General features: G+C 37.7%; 2 protein-coding genes across 2 annotated transcripts; both read left to right on the top strand.

The window, feature by feature from the left end:
- The first annotated feature begins 1,283 nt into the window (after positions 1 to 1,283).
- Positions 1,284 to 5,744, top strand: LOC132555298 (protein rolling stone-like). The gene is made up of 2 exons (XM_060219654.1): positions 1,284 to 1,623; positions 4,423 to 5,744. Exons 1-2 carry the CDS (start codon positions 1,531 to 1,533, stop codon positions 5,296 to 5,298), a joined length of 969 nt encoding a protein of 322 aa, XP_060075637.1. The 5' UTR covers positions 1,284 to 1,530; the 3' UTR covers positions 5,299 to 5,744.
- A 3,903-nt stretch (positions 5,745 to 9,647) lies between these two features.
- Positions 9,648 to 18,133, top strand: LOC132555316 (kelch-like protein 2). The gene is made up of 9 exons (XM_060219672.1): positions 9,648 to 10,110; positions 10,485 to 11,469; positions 11,826 to 11,946; positions 12,447 to 12,597; positions 14,232 to 14,348; positions 16,051 to 16,231; positions 16,747 to 16,950; positions 17,195 to 17,418; positions 17,970 to 18,133. Exons 1-9 carry the CDS (start codon positions 9,648 to 9,650, stop codon positions 18,131 to 18,133), a joined length of 2,610 nt encoding a protein of 869 aa, XP_060075655.1.
- The last annotated feature ends 2,942 nt before the right edge of the window (positions 18,134 to 21,075 follow it).

The following is a 21,075-nucleotide window of genomic DNA, read 5'->3' on the forward strand; positions in this document are numbered from 1 at the left end:
CGATAATTGAAATTTATCAAAGTCGAGCGAAAGCCTTACTATCCACTTGTTTTTTTTTCTTCTCTTCGTTTTTTATCAAAATGTACATCGTTAACAAGCAAGTTTCATGGTTATTCATGGTTTTATTACAAAGGGACGTAACGAACTATTAATATTTTCATAGATGATGTCAAAATTATAACTAATTTGAAATCAATTTTATACAAAGGGACGAATGAACTATTAAAAGTTAATATGTAAGTTAAATTAAACTACCCAAAACTGTATTCTACTAGACATAAGTCAGACGTGTTGTCCAGAAGCCAGAACATACTTTCTGTTAATAATCTATCACACATGTCCAGTATACATTCGCTCCCGGGTTAATTACATAAGCTTACCAATACCGTCTAGCAGGACAGGTCAGCAAAACCTTAGCTTGTCGTAAACCACCTAATCTACCACTATGTGTGTGCATTAGACCATGTAAATAACTCATGTGTTATCCACTTCTTGTTAGCAAATATGTAATATTAGATTATCAATGTCTACGACTTTTAGTATAAATACGACTAGGTTTCTAGCCAGTCGTCGATTCGGTTCCTGAAGGCATGCGAGTGTACCACCTCTATGTCTACACACAATAAATTTACATCAACCTAAACAGCGTTTGGATTTCTTCATCTCCACTCAACACTGCAACACTCTTCATTCTCAACAAAGAAGTTCACCCACTACACTTTATCGGACACCACATCACTTTATTGGTCCCGTGACTTCACTTTATGATGAAGATGACCGTGTAGTCATTGAAACGTCACACTCTAATCTTCAACTGGTTGTGTTATAAGAACTTCTATTCTATTGACATTAGCAACCTGAAAAAAATATATTTAAAAAAAAAATGATGCAGTGAGACATTTTAATATACCCACCCGGTATACATCAACACTAAAACTTATTCCTATTTCCATCATGATTAAATATTGTTCAGTAAACGTGTAGCATCAATGTACCAATCCTGTATACACTTTACTGCGAGGATGTGATTTATCAAAGGGTACACGAAATATAAGAGTTGATTTAAATAGTATTATTTTGTTACATATTGTTATTTAAATATGACTCGACCTACTTATGTACACAGGTATATCCCACACATAAGTGAGCATTCACATCATCCTCCGGGACGATGCCCTATTTAATATGTAGCTTTAACCTGATGTGGTGATATGATTAACTCAGTAACCAAATACACCCGCCCTCTGTTGCTCACCCGTACCTCGCACTGTCCACAATGGTCCCTCACACAGCGGCTAATTATAGCTCAGTTCTCGTGCGATCTTGCCAATCGATGTAGTATCGGTCGACAGCGATCATGTTTCATTCAACCAACACCAGTATGAATGACAGGAATGCCTATTAAGCCGGCGACGTTTTTTAATTGTTCATGCAACAGGTGCACTGAACCCGAACCATCAAATTGGTGTCGTGTGCGTACGTGTTCCTGGCCGCTAGTAACCCTGCCAACAGGAAGAAAGTGGTACAGAGATGTCTTCCTGCTGTCAGCATGTGCGTCGGGAGTTCGAGCTGAGGAACCTAGGGTTTGGGGGAGTGCACCCGAATCAATTTACGCGCTTCCACGTAAGTGACAACAGCACATAGTTATATATAGTTGTATAAAACATAATTATATGTACTTATACAGAGTGTACATACACTACATACACACAAGGCATTTTAATTTTGTATATGAATAAGAGCAGACGACTTCGTGTGAATACCCTTGTGACTAGATACAGGGCTGTGCATTATCGTGAAAGATAGCTAGCATCGATTCAAAATGTAGCTGTTGGTATGATAACTACATGTATGTACATTTTAACGAACCTAACAGACACTACACATTCGATAAGAGCAAAAAATCTATACCCTATCCTAAGGCGATTGCATTCAGCTAAACAGGGTATGTACACATATATTGACGTTTTGTAAACAGGGCGATAGTTACTCTATTACAACAGGACCATAGAGTCAAATTGTCCATGCTGTCGTGCACATGTCATTTATCGCAGTAAGATGATGCTCATTCACGTGAAGGTTACCATGACAATTTATGGAGGTTATTGGGGTCAGACAGTTCACCTTGGGGATGCAACAGTTGTGTTTGTGGCACTCAGCCAAGTCAGGCATGTCGGTTAGAATTAGAATCTATGGCTGATGACGCCGAATCCCGTAGGTCTATTTCAGAAAGGAGCCCGGACCAAATTATTGCGCAAGATAAATTGCAGTTACACCGGTAGCGAGGTTAGCTGCGCGTGAGAATGTCTAATGTGTAATGCCTATCAGTTTTACACGTTTTAATGCTGGTATTTATTATACATGTGCAAAAGTAGTGTTTGTTTATACGTGTGACGGATGACGCTTTTTTTCGTCAGGGAAGACAGTATTTTTGTTCACATGTGCAAGTTAATGTGCTGTGCACGTGGATAAGGTATGTTTGTTGCACACTTGAGATTGGTTATATAACCGCTGCACACACGTGAATGGTACTCTTGTATTTTTTTTAGGATGCTTGTGTGAACGGTGATGTTTTCAGTGACCAATTAACATCGTCTTTTGTCTATCGTCGTCCGTGGTCTGTGAAATTTTCGAAAACATTTTCACCTTCTCAAGAACCGCTTGGCAGAGATAAACCAAACGTAGTCACCAGCATCAATACTTGAACGGGACATTAAAATTGGGAAATTCGCAGTCCCCAACCACTTAGGCGATGGGTGGGGCAAAAACAGTGAAAACATGCTATGAAAATAAGAAATAAGTGGTCGTTATGATTGTAATGTTAAGAGTAGCTCAAGCAACATTGCAAACTCCGTGGCCGCTGGGAATACCATTTAGCCTTTAAGAAAGGGGTATTTTACTGAAAAATCTAGAACGGTAGTAGAATTATAGTTCGTTTGGAAACCGTAAAATTTTCACATAGTCATTTTTTGCATTCGAAAGGTATAGAAATGATGCCAAGATTTTGTACGCCAAGTTTTGAGGAGTCATCTTTAACACTTAAAAGCAAAACTGCTAATTGTCTCCAAAACCTTCAGCTTTGTGTTTAGGCAAGACCCAGTGAGCCAATTGGTGATGTTTGTTTTACAATTGTGAAGGGTATTGTTTGTTGTACACATGCGAAGGGTGATGCTTTATGGTCAGAATTTTGGTAAGAAGTATCCTCGAGAGAAACGGAACATAGTTTATGTAAAGATTGGTTCTAACCTCCTGGGGCCATAGGAGCGGGGCCCAAAATGGGAAATTTTGCAACTTCTTTGAAATAGTGTCTGAAGTATTCTTGGGTGAAGAGAAATCCATTCTGTAATAACGGTACATCCTGGCCTCCTAGAGCGGGATGGGGGATGGGCTAAACTGGGGGAAGGTTAGTTTTAAACAGCCTTCTTTTATTATCCAAATTTGGTCTGAAGGAAATTGTATGAATATCGAATCAAACTTTTGTTAGACCACAAGACCACCGGGACCAAGTAGGGAAATTTGATCAGAAATTATTTTTCATATTTGAAATTCTTTATTAAATGGCTAAATACATGTAGCTAACTTCGCCAGATGAGCGATGTAGGCCCCTTGGGCCTCATGTTCAAACCATGCTACAATACATGGCCATGCTGTTGGGTCATGAAACCACCGTTATAGCCAACGTATAGCTGACGTTCGTAGTTTCAACTGGATTAGATACGTTTTACATGTAAGTCAACATATCAAATATTACCGCCTTGGAAATCGACAAAAAATGAATGTGGAGAGAAAACAAAACACAGAGAAAAATTAAAAAAACAAACAAAATATAAATAAATAAATAGCTAGATTACAGAAAGAAAAACACAGGGAAAAATTAAACAAACAAACAAAATATAAATAAATAAATAGCTAGATTACAGAAAGAAAAACACAGGGCAAAATTAAACAAACAAACAAAATATAAATAAATAGATAGATAGATTACAGAAAGAAAAACACAGGGAAAAATTAAACAAACAAAATATAAATAAATAAATAGATTACAGAAAGAAAAAGCGTAAAATTAAACAAACAAAATATAAATAAATAGATAGATAGATTACAGCAAGAAAAACACAGGGAAAAATTAAACAAACAAAATATAAATAAACAGATAGATAGATTACAGAAAGAAAAACACAGGGAAAAATTAAACAAACAAAATATAAATAAATAAATAGATTATAGAAAGAAAACATAACAAAATTGTTTTCCAAACTATTAAAGTGAGTATCATATGAATGACTTCCAAATATCCGCAAAACATGTAATATTGTCGTGACTAAATATGCCACTTAGAGATATGAATCTGTAAAGCCCGCCTTCCAAGACCATTCATGTTTAAAATACTTGTTGTTTTAAGATGTATGTGATTTGTTGTAGTTTCCATGGCCTCCTTTCCTGTACGCTGTATACCGAGTGGTCCTCGCGCTGTATGCCTTGTTCTGGTTGTTGGTCACATGCATGGAATTTACGGCCTTGACCGCGCATCAGGAGCTGATTCACGTTTGGCCTGTGTATTTGTCTCATTGGGCGTACTTAATTCTCACACTGTACTTACTCTTGTACGCACTGGCCGTGTCCTTCCACGTGTGTCGTCAGCCTAAGTTCTACTGGAGAGTTCCATCCAGTGATACTGAAACAGATGTGCCGCAGGAACGTATGGATGGCATCATTTTATCAGAAGTGATGCGTTCAGAAGAAGTTTGTTCCGAATTTAAAAATACGGAAAACCATTTGGTTCCATCTAGACGGAAGACATTACAGTGGTATTTTAAGATCACGTGGGCTCTATACGGTTTGGCATCTAATGCTGCTCTTATGGTCATGCTCGTCTTCTTTGTCTTCCTGTGGCCGAGGTTGAGCCACCAGGAAGGCATCAGCAATATGAACCTTCAGACTCACGCCATAAACGTCGTTATTATCGGCCTTGATCACGTGCTCGGCCCCATCCCCGTGCGACTACTGCACGCGATATACAGTGTGGTCTTAGGTCTGTTATATTTATTATTTACTCTGGTATTGTTCTGGACCGGTGACAGTAGACCGATCTATCTCTTCATCCTTGACTGGGCAAACGATTGGCAAACGTCACTTGTGACGTCAGCATTATTAACGTTGTTAGGAGTACCTTTAATACACACGTTCTTCTTTTTCATGTATAAAGTCAAAGAATGCATTAGTGACAGAGTGAAACATGTTCTCGCCGAGAAGGAACGCCGTGAACAATTTCGCAAAGAACCCGTTACTGTGTTATAGTGTCTTTTGTCTGTCTGCACCATTGACAATAAAATGAACTTTACCTGTCAGTGAATGTCGATATCAGTCAAACTTTTAAACAAGATTTGTGCTGAGTGTAATTTTTTTGTATCGGGAGCTGACCTGCTTTGTTCTAGTGAAGAATGTTTTTATTCTAGGGGATTGGTGTGCACATCTGACGATAGATAAGGGTACATTATGACCCTGGCTGTTGCGAAGACGTTAGATCCATGAAAAATAAAACTACACATTTTCTCCTCGTATACTGAACGTGGAATCTTAAATCTATTGTCAAACCGTTTACTTAGAAACTTCAGCGTTTCACGCTTAAGTGATGGTCAGCACTTGGTTGTTTGTTTGTTTTAGTCGTGTCTGATCTTTGTGGGTATGACTACATGTGTGTCCGCATTGGCTATCGCACTAACTTAATAAATTTGACAAAGTTGCATTTGAGTTCAAATGGCAGTTATTTCCCCTTGTTCAAGTTATCCAGAGAGTAGGGGATGTAGACCGATACGATCATTCCCTAGCTTTAGGGTAGGACCGAGGGAAGATATATCCATTTATCCTTCTGTCTAGGTGGGAAAAGAACACAAACACACGACTGTATCCACAGCTCTCATGATTGTATCATTTTATAAACTGTTCAGCCCCGGTTGTTCATTGTATAGCGCTAGAGTTGACCAGTGATTAGTGAAAAAAATCTAATTTCTGGCACTGAGCAAATAAGAGTATAAAAACAAAATTAACACTAAAATATAGCCATCTGACCTGTTTCAACAAACCTACTTATGTAAAATTGATAAGTCATGTTCCTTATTTCGTTTAATTTATATTTAAAATTTCGGTAACCACTGGTCATCTGTAACCAATTGTTGAACAACCGGACCCTGAGCTGAATTTTGCCATATCGTGTTAAATGGTAGGTCTATATTCTCAATGTTTAAGTAGATTGACACAGAACTCCACGAAAAAAGGAAAACGTGTTTTCACTTACATCAACTGATGTTTTCTTTTGGCTCACGCGTTTGCCACTTCCGGCTTAGCTCTCGTTAATGTTTGGTTCGTACCGAATAAATACGTCCGGCTTGGATCCAGTTTAGTAGAAGATTGAGATATTTTACCCTAACTGAAAAAATCGCGTCCGAATAAAACATCGCCTGGTAACCCATTCAGATTGTCGCCAGCATGAGGAAGAAAATATCATCGCTTTCATGCAATAAAAATGCCTGGGTTATTTTTCCTCAAAGATGACGTATTAGTAGTTAAAAGGACCATATCCCGCTTTGTCGCCAAGACGACTAACAACGGTAAAATCAAACGTATTTTTAACAGCTTTTTATATCGAGATCGTCGAGTAATCAAAAGTCTACGCTGGTATATTATAAATCTGATACGGTTGGCAATGACTTAAAGTGTTCAAACCGGATATAATAAGAAAGCCTTAGTAGTAATTTCTTTAAGTCGATTAAACCGTGAATATCCATCAGCCGTAGATATGTTATGATACAGTTTACATACTACTAGTATTATAGGTCTATATTAAGAAACACATCAGTGAAACAGTCTATAGATCTTGTGAGAACATATTTAAAATGACAGTATTTCAAAGCTATTGCTAGATATCGGTGACTATTGAAGCTATGTCTTTACCGCTATAGTGTTTAGTATTCTACAATACCTGACATCACATTGTTGAATTTTGTATGCGTTTGTTTTCGACACAAAACGTTTTTCCTTTCATCGCTATGGAAGACACCACCAACAATATCATAGTTGTATTATGTTGTCTACAGCGACATGGCGATATTGGACTCAAGCCAGGAGGAGATAGAATAGGTAGATTTAAATGGAAAGTATTTCTATAAAAATATCTTGACTGTAATAATAATTGTTCTAGTCGATAAGTATAGGGTCTCGTATATGTTTTTCCTCATTATCAACGCCTGGCTAGGCTTTCTTACATGTCGGACTTTCACTAGCAATATCTTATAAGTATACACATATATACCGCTAATGGTTTCTTGATTTAAGGAATCACTGTTGATGTTCACTCAACCAAACGACTTATTACGTATTACGTAAAGCCGCCAGCGAAAAAATATGAAATTAAAATCATTTGAAAAGGAGTTGTATGAATCCATCTTTCCAACCGTTCTTACCGTAGTGTGTTTAAGTACAAAGTGTCATGTGTCGCTTAAAGCCTATTTAATGTGTAACAAATTCTGTGATAAAGGCGGTTACGGTGTGTTTATATATATAGTAGGAAATTAATTCGGTCAAATATGGATATAGAGATTAAATACACTTATACTTCGGTAAACTTAGACAGAGTAAGGTAAACAGAACTGACCAGTGGTCAATGTGGTGGTCACTGGCGAACATGCAAATTCCTATCTATATACCTGTCGTCCGTTGGTTACAAATCTGGCAAACTGTCGTGAATTGTTCACGTTTCTTCATACACAACTAAGTAACAATCCGAACTACTATTTTATGATTTTACTATAAAATATCAACAACTTCATGGTATGTCCTAAGAGATAAAACACATCCTGTGAAACGGATCAATTTATGGAAATTTGTCTAACTCCACTAAGAAAAATTAAAAAAAGAGATACTCTAACCCCACAGGGTAAATATCAGTCCAATCAGGTAACATACCCTAACCCCACAGGGTCAACATCAGTCCAATCAGGTAACATTCCCTAACCCCACAGGGTCAACATCAGTACTTCCGGGCAACATGTCCTAATCCCACAGGGTCAACATCAGTCCAATCAGGTAACATTCCCTAACCCCACAGGATCAACATCGTTACTTCCGGGCAAAATTTTCTAACACCACAAGGTAAACATCGATACTTCCGGACAACATGTCCTAACCCCACAATGTATACAGCAATGCCTTCGTGCACCTTTCCCCAAACCCCACCAGGGAAACATCAGCACGTTCGGTCAAAATGCTCTAACCTTATAAGGTAAACATCAGCCCCCTCGGGTAGCATTCACCCAATGCTACCAGGGAAACGTAGGCTCAATGATAAACAATGTCCTGACTAGAACAGGTAAACCCCACTAGGTAATATTTTAAAACCTTCAAGGTTTCTGAAACCGAACACCAGCAGTTAGCTGAACTCTGTAAAGTAATTTTCTTCGAGACGGTCTCTAAGTTATGATATCTCTAAGACAGTATAAATAACATATTAACACTTCTAGTTTTACACAACGGTTTCCACTTACCTGTCAATGCTACCTCTTCCGACAAAATATAAGTGAAAGAAATACACAGGTAGATTGATCAGTGCGTCACATTACTGTACACCGGCAAATATAATCCTGACTTCTCGGCGATTTACAGTTAAAATGATCTGTGTTATATTCCCGTCCTTGAGTTTACATTTCATGAATAATCAATCGGGATTGTTTCGTGTCAACAGCGCGTTACTACAGCCAGTTTTATTGGCCTTGGTTGAAAGTTGGCCATTTATACGAACACTTAGACTGTCAATGGACAATTCCCTATATGTATGTCTATGACTACTCAGACACAGCGCTTTTTTTTTATCTCAGCTGCCCTGTATTGACAAGTCAATAGAAACACAAACAGCATGTCTGTCTTACATGAAAGTTTTCTAATTCAACACCACATTCCTTGTTTAATTACAACACAGGAGAGAACTGACTGTCCATGTTAAAGAGGTTTAAGGTATTTTTTATGATGATTGATAGAAAAATTAGAATTAGTTATAATAATCACAAAATGGTGTCATGTGTAATACTGCATTCGTTTTTTTTAAATTTCTTTAAAACATTTTGTCCACATATAATGTTATGTTAAAGCTGAAAGTATCGGGTCACGTGACAATCTAAAAAAATCTGAGTTCGTGATGACATTTCCGGACTAGTGGGGTCCACTGTAATGTAAAGTCGCCGTCAACGGTGTTCCGAAGTGCAGAATCCGGATGAATGATCCTGACGTGACTCAACAATATTGATGAAGAAAAGTAAATTCTGAAATAGTTAAGTGTATTGTAATAAATTGTAATATATGTGTATATATTAGTCTTGGGTTTCCTGCGAGGGATTAGATCACATAAGCGGAGTACATGTATGTTCGTTTCGTCCGGAACGGCACACACATCCTAATTTAGTAGCAGACTCGAAACGTTACAAGTGGTAAGAACCCAATAATGGCAAGCGCGGTCATTGTTCCTGCGCGCACATTCACGGTAAATGATATTCTAATTGTGACGTCATCAGTTGTTATGCGGCCAGTTACTGCTTCGCGACACGAGTCATAAAGACCCGCGTTTCATATACGGCAATAGATGGAAATACACCGCAGAGATGCCTCGTTTTAATTTTTCCTCCTATTACACGAAGGACAGTCTCACGTGTCTAAGTTCGACCCATGGTCTCAATCCACAAGAGGAATGGGAACAATCACAAAAACACAATGAATCTGGAGGAATGACCGATTGTTTCGTTCCGCCTAATGTCACAAATAGCGAGTTGGAGCGCTCACTTGCAGCCGAACTTGAGGAATTGTCCGAGAGCATAGAGCCACAGTCATACACTCAGAAAGGCACCAAGTCAAAGAGGTACGCTGAGGTGCCAATGTTGGCGAGTAAAGGGCAGCCGGTGATGACCTGTAACCGGACCGGATGTGTTGCCATGTCGGGGAATGAGAAGTGTCGGTGTATCACAACCGATTCTGGAATATCGGACAACTTTCGAAGTGTAATCTTCGATGAATCGATTTGTTCGAATGACTGTCAGAACGTCCCCAGGACATCCACGCCAATTAAAGGTTAGCTCTATGATTGCAACCTTTCATTTTAGTTTTGAAATGTTGATGGGTTGTATGTATGGCTGAAGCATGTTTCTACTGTTCTGTTGTTTCTTCCCCGAAATTATAGTAATCTGAATACAACTACTGTATATAAGGTTACATATACAGGCATTGCTGTAATGAGAAGATATTTCTTTTCACTGTAACACCTCCAAGAGATTGTAAAATATATCATTTCATGCCTGATAACGGTCGACACATATCACAGACAGCAATATCTCTTGTGCGCTGTTCACATTGAATGCCTCGACTCATAAGGACACCCGTTAGATTATTTCCATGGGGATTACGATTAATTAAGTACATGTATAAATTGAACTTCCTCTTTCTAGGCGCATACCAAGTTGAGAATGCTATGACCACCAGACAGATTTCGAGAGTTACACCGGAAGTGCAGAAGACAGGTACACCGAAATTTCGAAAAGGGCTTATCATGGTCCTTGATGATCTTAACACTCTCTCTCCTGTCAACCATGAAGCAGACCTGGATCACATGCTTAGACTGATTAATAGAGACGAAAGACACATGTCTCCTTGCCTGTCAAATGCACTATGTCGTCTACAGAGTCTGCCAGTCGATCAGCTCACCCATTTCTCAAACATCGGCGAGTATATGAAGTTCCTCCAAGAAAACCAGCAGATATGCGATGTAGAAATTCACGTTGAAACGTCCAAGTTCATGGCCCATCGTGTAGCACTGGCCTGCTTCAGTGAATACTTCTCGCATGTTTTCTTCAAAGGAGCAGAAAAACAGAAGGTACCAGTAGTAATTCGGCTTCGCGGAGTGACGTCAAGGTCATTCTCTGTCTTCCTTGATTGGATTTACACAGGGAATTTAAAGATCACTCCATTGCTAGTAGCTGATCTTCTTGTGATTGCACAACACCTCAACGTACCATTACTTGAAGACAAATGTGCTGAGTTTATGATGAGTATGCCATTAGAGAAATCTCTTTCAGTCCTGCAGAGTGGTCGAGTGGTCACGTGCAGTGACCTGTATGACGTATGTGTTTCTCACGTGAGTACACAGTTCCCTGATGTTTTGGATCACACATCCTTTTTTCTTCTCGATGTAAATACCTTGTGTATGATCCTATCACGTGATGACCTTAATATCACCTCCGAGATAGAGGTGTTTCAAGTGGCCTTGAAATGGATAGCACATGACATGAACGATCGACACCGACACCTGTCCAAGGTCATGTCGTGTGTGCGATTCCCATACATGACTCATGAGGAACTCTTCCGGTGTTTCGAGGTCACAGATCTTCTCAGGGAATGCCAAGAAACAAGGAACGCCATTCTACACGCAAATTGGTATATATGACTAATTATTGTTCATGTTTTCAAGTAAACATTTGTGGAAATTTTCGTAAAATGTTTAATGGAAGTGTAGTTATCGAAACGCCCTCTAAAACGTTCTTCTTGTTTTGACGTGTTCTAGAACTGTTATATAATAATTTTATGCATTCTTGTATTTACCTGTGAATGTTACCATTTGTTTTTATTGGGAGACATGATTAACAAGGTCAGTCTCAATTACATTGTTGCAATCGCGTAGATTTCGGTTCAAATTAGCAACAGAAATATACATACCGTTTTGAAAAAACTTTGACCCATCCCATGGTTAACTTTGACCCACTAGAAAGAGCCAAAACGTATCTATTGTTTAGGTTAGTGTCTGCTAGTGAATTACACCGGGACGACCCCCTAAACATCCCCATGGTCCACCCAAGGACAGCACTGTCCGACCCTCAGAACCTGAGGACAAAGAAAGCCAGCAGTGTCTACTTGGTAGGTAATTCATCACAAACACGAAAAGTCATGTACACAGCTTAATTTCATTTATATTTCATTCGTCTATTGAATTTTCGAGGAAGGGTGGGTTGGGTTAGAGGGGATTGGGGTGGGGAGCGTTTATCCTCGATTCTGGAAACACGTCACCCAGGAATGTACAAAGTACTGATAATATTTCGACTGGTTGTATAATGACGAACTCTAACCATGTTGGGGCTCAGGGCTAGATGGTGATATTGAACTGGTATCGTATGTAGTGGCATTGTTTGCATTAAGTCAGCTGCTAATCCAAAATTCAAATATTCATTGCAAAATTCTAATTGCGCATGTTTAACAAAATAAATTGAGTATGATGTTGTGGATGTAATCCCACTCTATTTACATCTAGTGACTGTCATCTCTCAATCATTATTAATATTAAACCTGACACAGTCTGAAAAGTCACGTGTCGGTACCGCATACACAGAAAACAACACTGAAATAACTTTTTTTCTCAGAGTTCTCATTCCATGAGAAATGTGAAGCTGGAGGTGGAGCACACACCAAAATTAGGCGTTACTACGGATGCCTCTTACGTGTCTAAGACAGGAGACATTATTGCTGTGGGAGCGTTCCAGAAGTTCACTAAGGCCAAAGATAATCGAACAGGTAAGTTTTCTGGTGCTGTCAATTATCCGGATAACCGGACACATGAGCTGTCTGATAACGGTCTTGGTTCGAGTAACCAGACAGATGAGCTGTCTGAGAACGGTACTGGTTCGGATAACCAGACAGATGAGCTGTCTGAGAACGATACAGGTTAAGATAACCAGACAGATGAACTGTCTGAGAATGGTACTGGTTTGGATAACCACACAGATGAGCTGTCTGAGAATGGTACTGGTTTGGATAACCACACAGATGAGCTGTCTGAGAATGGTACTGGTTTGGATAACCACACAGATGAGCTGTCTGAGAATGGTACTGGTTTGGATAACCACACAGATGAGCTGTCTGAGAATGGTACTGGTTTGGATAACCACACAGATGAGCTGTCTGAGAGTGGTACTGGTTTGGATAACCACACAGATGAATTGTTTGTTACTGATTTCATTGTGCTAAACTATCTGTTTAACCATGAGATACATTGCACGTACATTAGTGATATCGTTCCTAAGAATTTTATGAAAAAACAATTTCAACATCCCACATGTTCGGTTGCTATCGTAACATTTTTCGATTTGTTTTAGATAGTAAGACTAAGAATTCGTTATCAATGATGAATGAATCCGCCTGGCCTTTTTGTTAACTAATTTCCATTTGGGATGAATGTCTGCATTGTAGATTTTGTATCACTTAAAATTTTGTTTGCAGGCATTTTTATGTAGTGTGTGAAAATCCATGGTAGTCAAAAATTAAGTAAACCAACCAATGGTATCTATGTGATCTGCATTTAAAAGCTGGTCACTGAAAACGTCCGCCCTGCTTATTGGTTACTGGTCACTGAAAACGTCCGCCCTGCTTATTGGTTAAACTATCTTTTGCTACAAATTATCCTTTCAAGCTTTCATGTGGAATTAAAATTAAAAATGTTTTGATAACACAAGCAAAATTAACAAACAAAAAAACACTTTTATTTATTGTTTTAAATACATGTTTTATGTTTATGTTTTACAAAAACTATGAAAATAAATAAATAGCAAATCAGGCTAAGAGCACGTCTGATGTCTTGTTCATCATATCGTGTGAAGACTTGAGAATCTTCGTTACATTTCGTAAAAACGCAGATGTATCGTCTCTTACAATGAAGAAGTCGAAGGTTCCAGATTTGGCACGAAACTTTCACATTGGTTTACAATGTTGAATGCGTATGATAAGATCCATATAGTCCAATACAATTATATTTGAATTTTTATGAAGTTTCCCATAAAACAATGTTTATACCACTGAAGTGATGTCATGAAATAGACGATAATAATCTTACATATATATAACATCCGAATGCTTTTTAGCAAAGCCGATTTCATATCAATAGTATTAGTGGCAATCAATGCCCATGGTTGAACTAACCTAACATTACATCAATGTTTGCTTCGTACTATGGTAGAGAATCGTACAGACACGAATCAAATTGCGTCAAGCGTCGATTGAACAAGGTAGGGTATGAGATAGAACCCAGTCTTTATGGAACAGAGAAAAATTAATATACAGTGATGTAGATTTTAAGACATGAAAGGAAAGTTCAACGAATAATATGTTTTTATTTGGTACAAGTGAATTTGAAGAACATAATTATATTACAGTGAAGACCGTAGAGAGATTCAACTCGGTGAAGAACCAGTGGTCACACTATACCAACCTACCACAGTCTCGTTTCCATCATGGAACGGCCATCATCAACAAGAAGATGTACCTAGTCGGTGAGAAACGTTGAATGGTCACTCCGGACCTTTCATAGAAATTAATAAAGCGCAGAACGTATCTAGAATGTGTCAGCTGCAATTGAAAAGTGGCCCTGGGTTAGAACATGTAGTCAGCTTTCAGATATGATGAGTTTGAATATTGAACAATTTGTCACATTTTAGCATGCCTTACCCAAAGGACCAAGTGAGCTTTAGGGATACCGCGGTGTCCGTCGTCTGTCCGTCCTCCGCCCGTCGTCCGTCGATGTCGACTTTTTACTACAAAACGCTACTTGTCATGAACGACTAAGGGGACTTTGACCAAATTTAGTTGGAAGCATCCTTAGGGATGGTGTGTCCTACTCCTTAACCGGAAACATTGTTGGGTGAAGGAAAATCAAGTTTGGTTCTTGGCATTTTAGGGTCTGAAGGGCAGGGCCGAATTGGGAATATAAAGCAAACTCTTTAAAATCCTACTTCTCCTATAGGAATGACTGACTTTTACCCAAAATTGGTCTGAAGCATTGTCTAGTGAAGGGGAATCAATTTTGTATAAACGATAGTTCTCTGCCCCATGGGGTCTGAACGGTGGGGCCTTATAGGGGAAATAGAGTCATTCTTTAAAACCCTATTCATCCTGTAGGAATGAATGGATTTTGTCCATATTTGGTTATCAGCATGTTTAGGTGAAGGTGAATCAATTTTGTATAAGTGATGGATATTGGCCCCATAGGGGAGGATGGGATGGGCTCAATAGGGGAAATGTGTTATACATTTGGAACACATGATATCACCATTCCATAAACATATGTATTAATGATTAGCATTAAGAGATAAACATATTCTAGATGTAAGAACTGGCCCTTACGTGCCGCTACACCCCTCTGAAATCAATTTCTAAGTTATAACTTTGAAATTGTTGACATCCTCACCGCATAATCATATATATCATTGCTAGGCATCAAGAGATAAACTCAGTCATAGTGTAAAGCGTATTCCTGGGTGTGCCTCGCCTCAAGGAACTTAATTTCTGGGTAATATCCTTGAAACAGTTAAGATACCCTCCCCATAACTGTATAAAGCAATGATGGGCATCAAGAGATAAACATATTCGTGGTGTAAGTACTGGCCCTTTGGTGTGGCCCCGCCCCTCTGAAATTGATTTCTTGGCTATATCTATGAAACCGTTGAGATCTCCACTCTTTAACCATATATAGCAATGACGGTCATCAAGAGATAAACACAGTCATGATGTAAGAATTGGCCCGTGTCTTGCCTCAACCCTTGAGACATAGTTTCTGGGTTATACCTTTGAGACAGTTAAAAGCCTACTACTCATGTATTTTGCCCAAATTTTATCGGAAACATTGTTGAGTAAAAGGGGCTCAATTTTATATAAATGATGGGTCTTGTTATGAAATAGTGAATCAATAGGGAAATTGTATCAGAACTTGTTTGTCATACTTGAATTTTTTTAGCAACTGCCTGATTACCTAAATTACCCAGGTGAGTGATGCAGTTCCCTTGGGACTCTTGTTGTCTACAGAATAAAATTATCAACTATTGTTTTGGTTATAAATGGCAATTTCTGCTCGTCTTAAGTAATCTGTCTACCAAGTTCAACATTTAACAGAATTCGTCCTGAAATATGAGGTCATTATCAAAATTTGTCTTGTTACCACAAGCGTAACAATAAAACACACTCATTTCCACGATCTAGGGGGTTCGGACCCATCCAAGTCCAAAAAGATATCCATACCTTCCAGCGATGCGTTTGTTTATGACCTGGAGACGGATGAGTGGAAACAGATAGCGTCCATGGCAACACCAAGGATGCATCACGTGGTCTGTTCTCTTTATGGAATGCTATACGCAATAGGTGGACAAGATGGAAATTCACGGTAATTTTACACAAGGAAATTTTCCGATGAAAATTATTGTAAATCATGTTTATGTTCATGTTATATCCTTAAGTTCAATCAACAATTGGAATAAGTGCTTAAGCACGAGCTGAAGTTGTCTGTAGTAGGTGTGCCTATGTCAAGCCCCAAAGGATTTTTTTTATAAAACTATGGGACTATATTTTTTTTCTAATAAATAACGGGTTTTTTTTCACACTATCGAAACCAGATCTACAAATTCCCTTGTTCTATCTCATTACGGTTGACAGCATCTGGACTACGTCGACTCTCAGACGTAATATTTACATACGTACAATGGGGGGGGGGGGAGTGATCATTTATGTTTATAATTATTTTTTTTTTTTTTAAGTTTCTCAGTGAGTTTGAAGATAACATTTGAATGGCGATTAGAAACTTTGATATATTGGTTTCTCTTCCACAGAAACTTTTTTAAATACCTTACATTATATATGGTTTAAAAGATGAAGAATATATGTTGTGAACTTTCTCGGCAGGGTCCTTAACTCCGTGGAATGTTACAACCCTAAGACGGACCGCTGGATCTTTGTGAAGCCTATGACAGTCGCCAGATTAGGGATGGGAGGTGCAGTCAAGGACGGAACTCTCTACGTTGTTGGTGGTTACGGTGAATCCGTCGATAGCAAATCTGGACTCCCAGTCTTAGGTAGTGTCGAAGTCTACGACCCTCGGGAAAATGTGTAAGTAGTTTAATAACTTATCAAAATTTAGAGTGCAATCTATCATGACCAAAGAGCCTTGATGATATTAAAGGTAGATTATACAACACATTTCTTATCATAAATTATCATCGTTTTGAAATGTAGATTTTTTCTTTTTTAAATAATAAACCTATGTCAATTTTCTAGAACACAATAATTTTGTTGCCAAAAGTTTGGATAAGAACTTGGATGTTAAAGCAGATTTTACTCTGGTGATTCTTAGGTGGACTTCAAAGAAGGACCTGCGTATGCCACGTTGCCATGGTAACCTTGTATCGGTGAATGGACAGTTGTTTCTGTGCGGAGGTGCAATCAGATCATTTACTACTAACGACTCCGTGCTGACCAGTGTAGCTGCCATTGACGTTTACAACAAGAGAAGTGACGTTTGGGAACACAAAACGGACATGGTGCTGGCACGACACTTCACCGGAAGTGCCGTCATTGGTAGGTAGCAAATCCTTCAAACTGTACCCGAGTTGTCATTCCTTACAGTCACAATGCACCCCTGTGAACGGAGATGGTGGTATCCATGTGGAATAATGACTCTGTCAACGAATGATTGTTGAACGTGTCATTGTGTTATATAATCATTCAACATAAGGTGACAAGCCAAATAAATGCATAATTCAGTTCGAAATGGCAAATTGTCAAAAGAGAATAGAATTACTTTTGACACGCCAAAATACCTCATGGAAATCGTGATTTTTTTATATTTGACTCAAAAATTTGTCCATCAACATAATCCAACATGCATATATGTATTAGCTGAGGATAAATTATTCATGCCAAACAACTAAAATGAAGCAGGGATTACGATAGATGTCTAAGGAAGACAAATATTACAGCATTGTTTATCAAGTACGTTTTTCGGGAATCTGGTAATGGAGTGAGCTGTTTACAGAGGTGTTATGGAGGGTACTGAAATGCATTCTTGGAGAAATTAAAAGATTGAAACAAAGGTATATCATTTAATTATAATACATGTTTTGTTTTAGGTGGGAAGATCTACATAATAGGAGGTGTGTCTACAGTGGCTGGGAGGATCCTAAGATCTATAGAGTGTTACGACGCCATCAATGACGTATGGATCAATGGCGTTCAGGAACTCCCGTATCCAGCGAGATGGCTGTCGTGTGTTGCGTTGCCGGGGAAAATATAAGCAATCTAGCATGTGGATATTAGGATAGTTTCGAAAGAAAGTGTTTGTTTAAAAGCTAGGATATCATAAAATTTTGGATGCTATAATTCTTTGAAATACAAATCTCTGCAATGCCAGAAACATATTTTTGTTAGAGTTACTTCCCTTGTATCAATCACATTTCGATTGGCACACTTCATTCTACACTAACCTGAAGAAGTAAAGACAGTTAGAGTAAGCTATGCTTGTACCTGTGAATGAAACCCTCTGAAACAGTTTATAAAGTAATTCTAAGCAAGTCAGTATCTTATTGTGTTATTTGTTCTGCGATAAGTATGTGATCGTATGTGAACCCACTGTCCTATACAGATATCTCCTTTGGTCGATACACAGTCGAGGAGATTTAGAGCACTTGTGTTTTTATTTTTAACCGTTCCATATTTACCATTTTCTCTTACAAATGTGTATTCCGTGTTTTCCGTGTTTAAATACTACCGCCACTGTTGACTTTCTGGTTCCCCAATGTTTGACCATCTTATCTGCCATGTATACACTACAGCATTAGTATAGTGTCAATATTGACCCACACTATTGACCAGTGTGTGTGTCCATGTCCTGTGCAGACCAAAAGAAAATATCCGTCTGTAAGACACCATTAATACTGAGGTGTACGTTTTCATTAAAAATGGACGATTTGGAAAGCTGTTTAACTCGGATTTCCAGTTATTTTTTAAATCTAATCTATGGGGGTTGGTATATCCTGATTAAATTTATTGTTATTAGGTCAATAATGTAGTGTGTGCTTCACGTGTTCTAATATTAGTTAATGTGTGTTTTCTCTACCTATTCTGTCAATAAGGGACCAGTCTGCTCTTTCGAGAAGGGGTTGAGATAAAATCTAACTACACACGTACATACTGTAGATTACAATATACGCCAGGTTATTTAATGATTTTCAGTTTAATTTCATATATATTTCAAGAGTATGACAAAATATCTAGATTCACTTCTAGAGTGTAAACCACGAGTGAAATATATATATATATATATATATATATATATATATATATATATATATTGTCGTCACTGTTAACGCATACTTAAATTTATGACGTCACAATGGAAACAATTAGGACATTCAGCCAATCACATGACTCTGCAAAGGATGATATTACTCGTGTGGTAAAAGTGTAATTTATGTTATTGGTGTTATTACATGACGTAATTACGTGGTAGTCGTTGTTGATATCTAGACGAAACTTCAACATTCCGTGTAAATTGTTGAAAAATAGCACGTGTATCAAAACCAGGTTTGTATTTAGCATTCAGGAGGTAATATAACCTCGATCAGTACTGTTTATTGTTAAATGTGTCTTGTTTATTGTTAAATGTGTCTTGTTTATTGTTTAATGTGTCTTGTTTATTGTTAAATGTGTCTTGTTTATTGTTAAATGTGTCTTGTTTATTGTTAAATGTGTCTTGTTTATTGTTAAATGTGTCTTGTGTTATTGTTAAATGTGACTTGTTTATTGTTAAATGTGTCTTGTTTATTGTTAAATGTGACTTGTTTATTGTTTAATGTGTCTTGTTTATTGTTAAATGTGACATGTTTATTGTTAAATGTGACTTGTTTATTGTTAAATGTGTCTTGTTTATTGTTAAATGTGTCTTGTTTATTGTTAAATGTGTCTTGTTTATTGTTAAATGTGTCTTGTTTATTGTTAAATGTGTCATGTTTATTGTTAAATGTGTCTTGTTTATTGTTTAATGTGTCTTGTTTATTGTTAAATGTGTCTTGTTTATTGTTAAATGTGACTTGTTTATTGTTAAATGTGACTTGTTTATTGTTAAATGTGTCATGTTTATTGTTAAATGTGTCTTGTTTATTGTTAAATGTGACTTGTTTATTGTTAAATGTGTCTTGTTTATTGTTAAATGTGTCTTGTTTATTGTTAAATGTGTCTTGTTTATTGTTAAATGTGACTTGTTTATTGTTAAATGTGTCTTGTTTATTGTTAAATGTGACTTGTTTATTGTTAAATGTGTCTTGTTTATTGTTAAATGTGACTTGTTTATTGTTAAATGTGACTTGTTTATTGTTAAATGTGACTTGTTTATTGTTAAATGTGACTTGTTTATTGTTAAATGTGTCTTGTTTATTGTTAAATGTGTCTTGTTTATTGTTAAATGTGTCTTGTTTATTGTTAAATGTGTCTTGTTTATTGTTAAATGTGTCTTATTTATTGTTAAATGTGACTTGTTTATTGTTAAATGTGCCCTCGATTGTCATGAATATCACTTGGGTATTACATTATGGATCATTGATATCATCCCGTGTATCATTGATATCATCCCGTGTATCACCGATATCATCCCGTGTATCATTGATATCATCCAGTGTATCATTGATATCATCCCGTGTATCACCGATATCATCCCGTGTATCATTGATATCATCCCGTGTATCATTGATATCATCCCGTGTATCATTGATATCATCCCATGTATCACCGATATCATTCCGTGTATCATTGATATCATCCCGTGTATCACCGATATCATCCCGTGTATCATTGATATCATCCCGTGTATCATTGATATCATCCCGTTTATCACCGATATCATCCCGTGTATCATTGATATCATCCCGTGTATCATTGATATCATCCCGTGTATCATTGATATAATCCCGTGTATCATTGATATTGTCCCGTGTATCATTGATATCATCCCGTGTATCATTGATATAATCCCGTGTATCACCGATATCATCCCGTGTATCATTGATATTGTCCCGTGTATCACCGATATCATCCCGTGTATCATTGATATAATCCCGTGAATCACCCTATCATCCCGTGTATCACCGATATCATCCCGTGTATCATTGATATTGTCCCGTGTATCACCGATATCATCTCGTGTATCATTGATATCATCCCGTGTATCATTGATATTGTCCC

The sequence above is a fragment of the Ylistrum balloti genome, unplaced genomic scaffold, assembly GCF_031769215.1.
Source record: "Ylistrum balloti isolate Yb309-2 unplaced genomic scaffold, AGI_CSIRO_Ybal_v1 Utg370470, whole genome shotgun sequence".
NCBI lineage: Eukaryota > Metazoa > Mollusca > Bivalvia > Pectinida > Pectinidae > Ylistrum > Ylistrum balloti.

Bases quoted from the DNA above. Each gene is read 5' to 3' on its own strand.
- LOC132555298 (XM_060219654.1), top strand. From the start codon at position 1,531: ATGTCTTCCTGCTGTCAGCATGTGCGTCGGGAGTTCGAGCTGAGGAAC. The intron at 1,624-4,422 runs GTAAGTGACAAC...GATTTGTTGTAG, and splicing joins ATCAATTTACGCGCTTCCAC to TTTCCATGGCCTCCTTTCCT.
- LOC132555316 (XM_060219672.1), top strand. From the start codon at position 9,648: ATGCCTCGTTTTAATTTTTCCTCCTATTACACGAAGGACAGTCTCACG. The intron at 11,470-11,825 runs GTATATATGACT...TCTATTGTTTAG, and splicing joins GCCATTCTACACGCAAATTG to GTTAGTGTCTGCTAGTGAAT. The intron at 16,232-16,746 runs GTAATTTTACAC...CTTTCTCGGCAG, and splicing joins GGACAAGATGGAAATTCACG to GGTCCTTAACTCCGTGGAAT.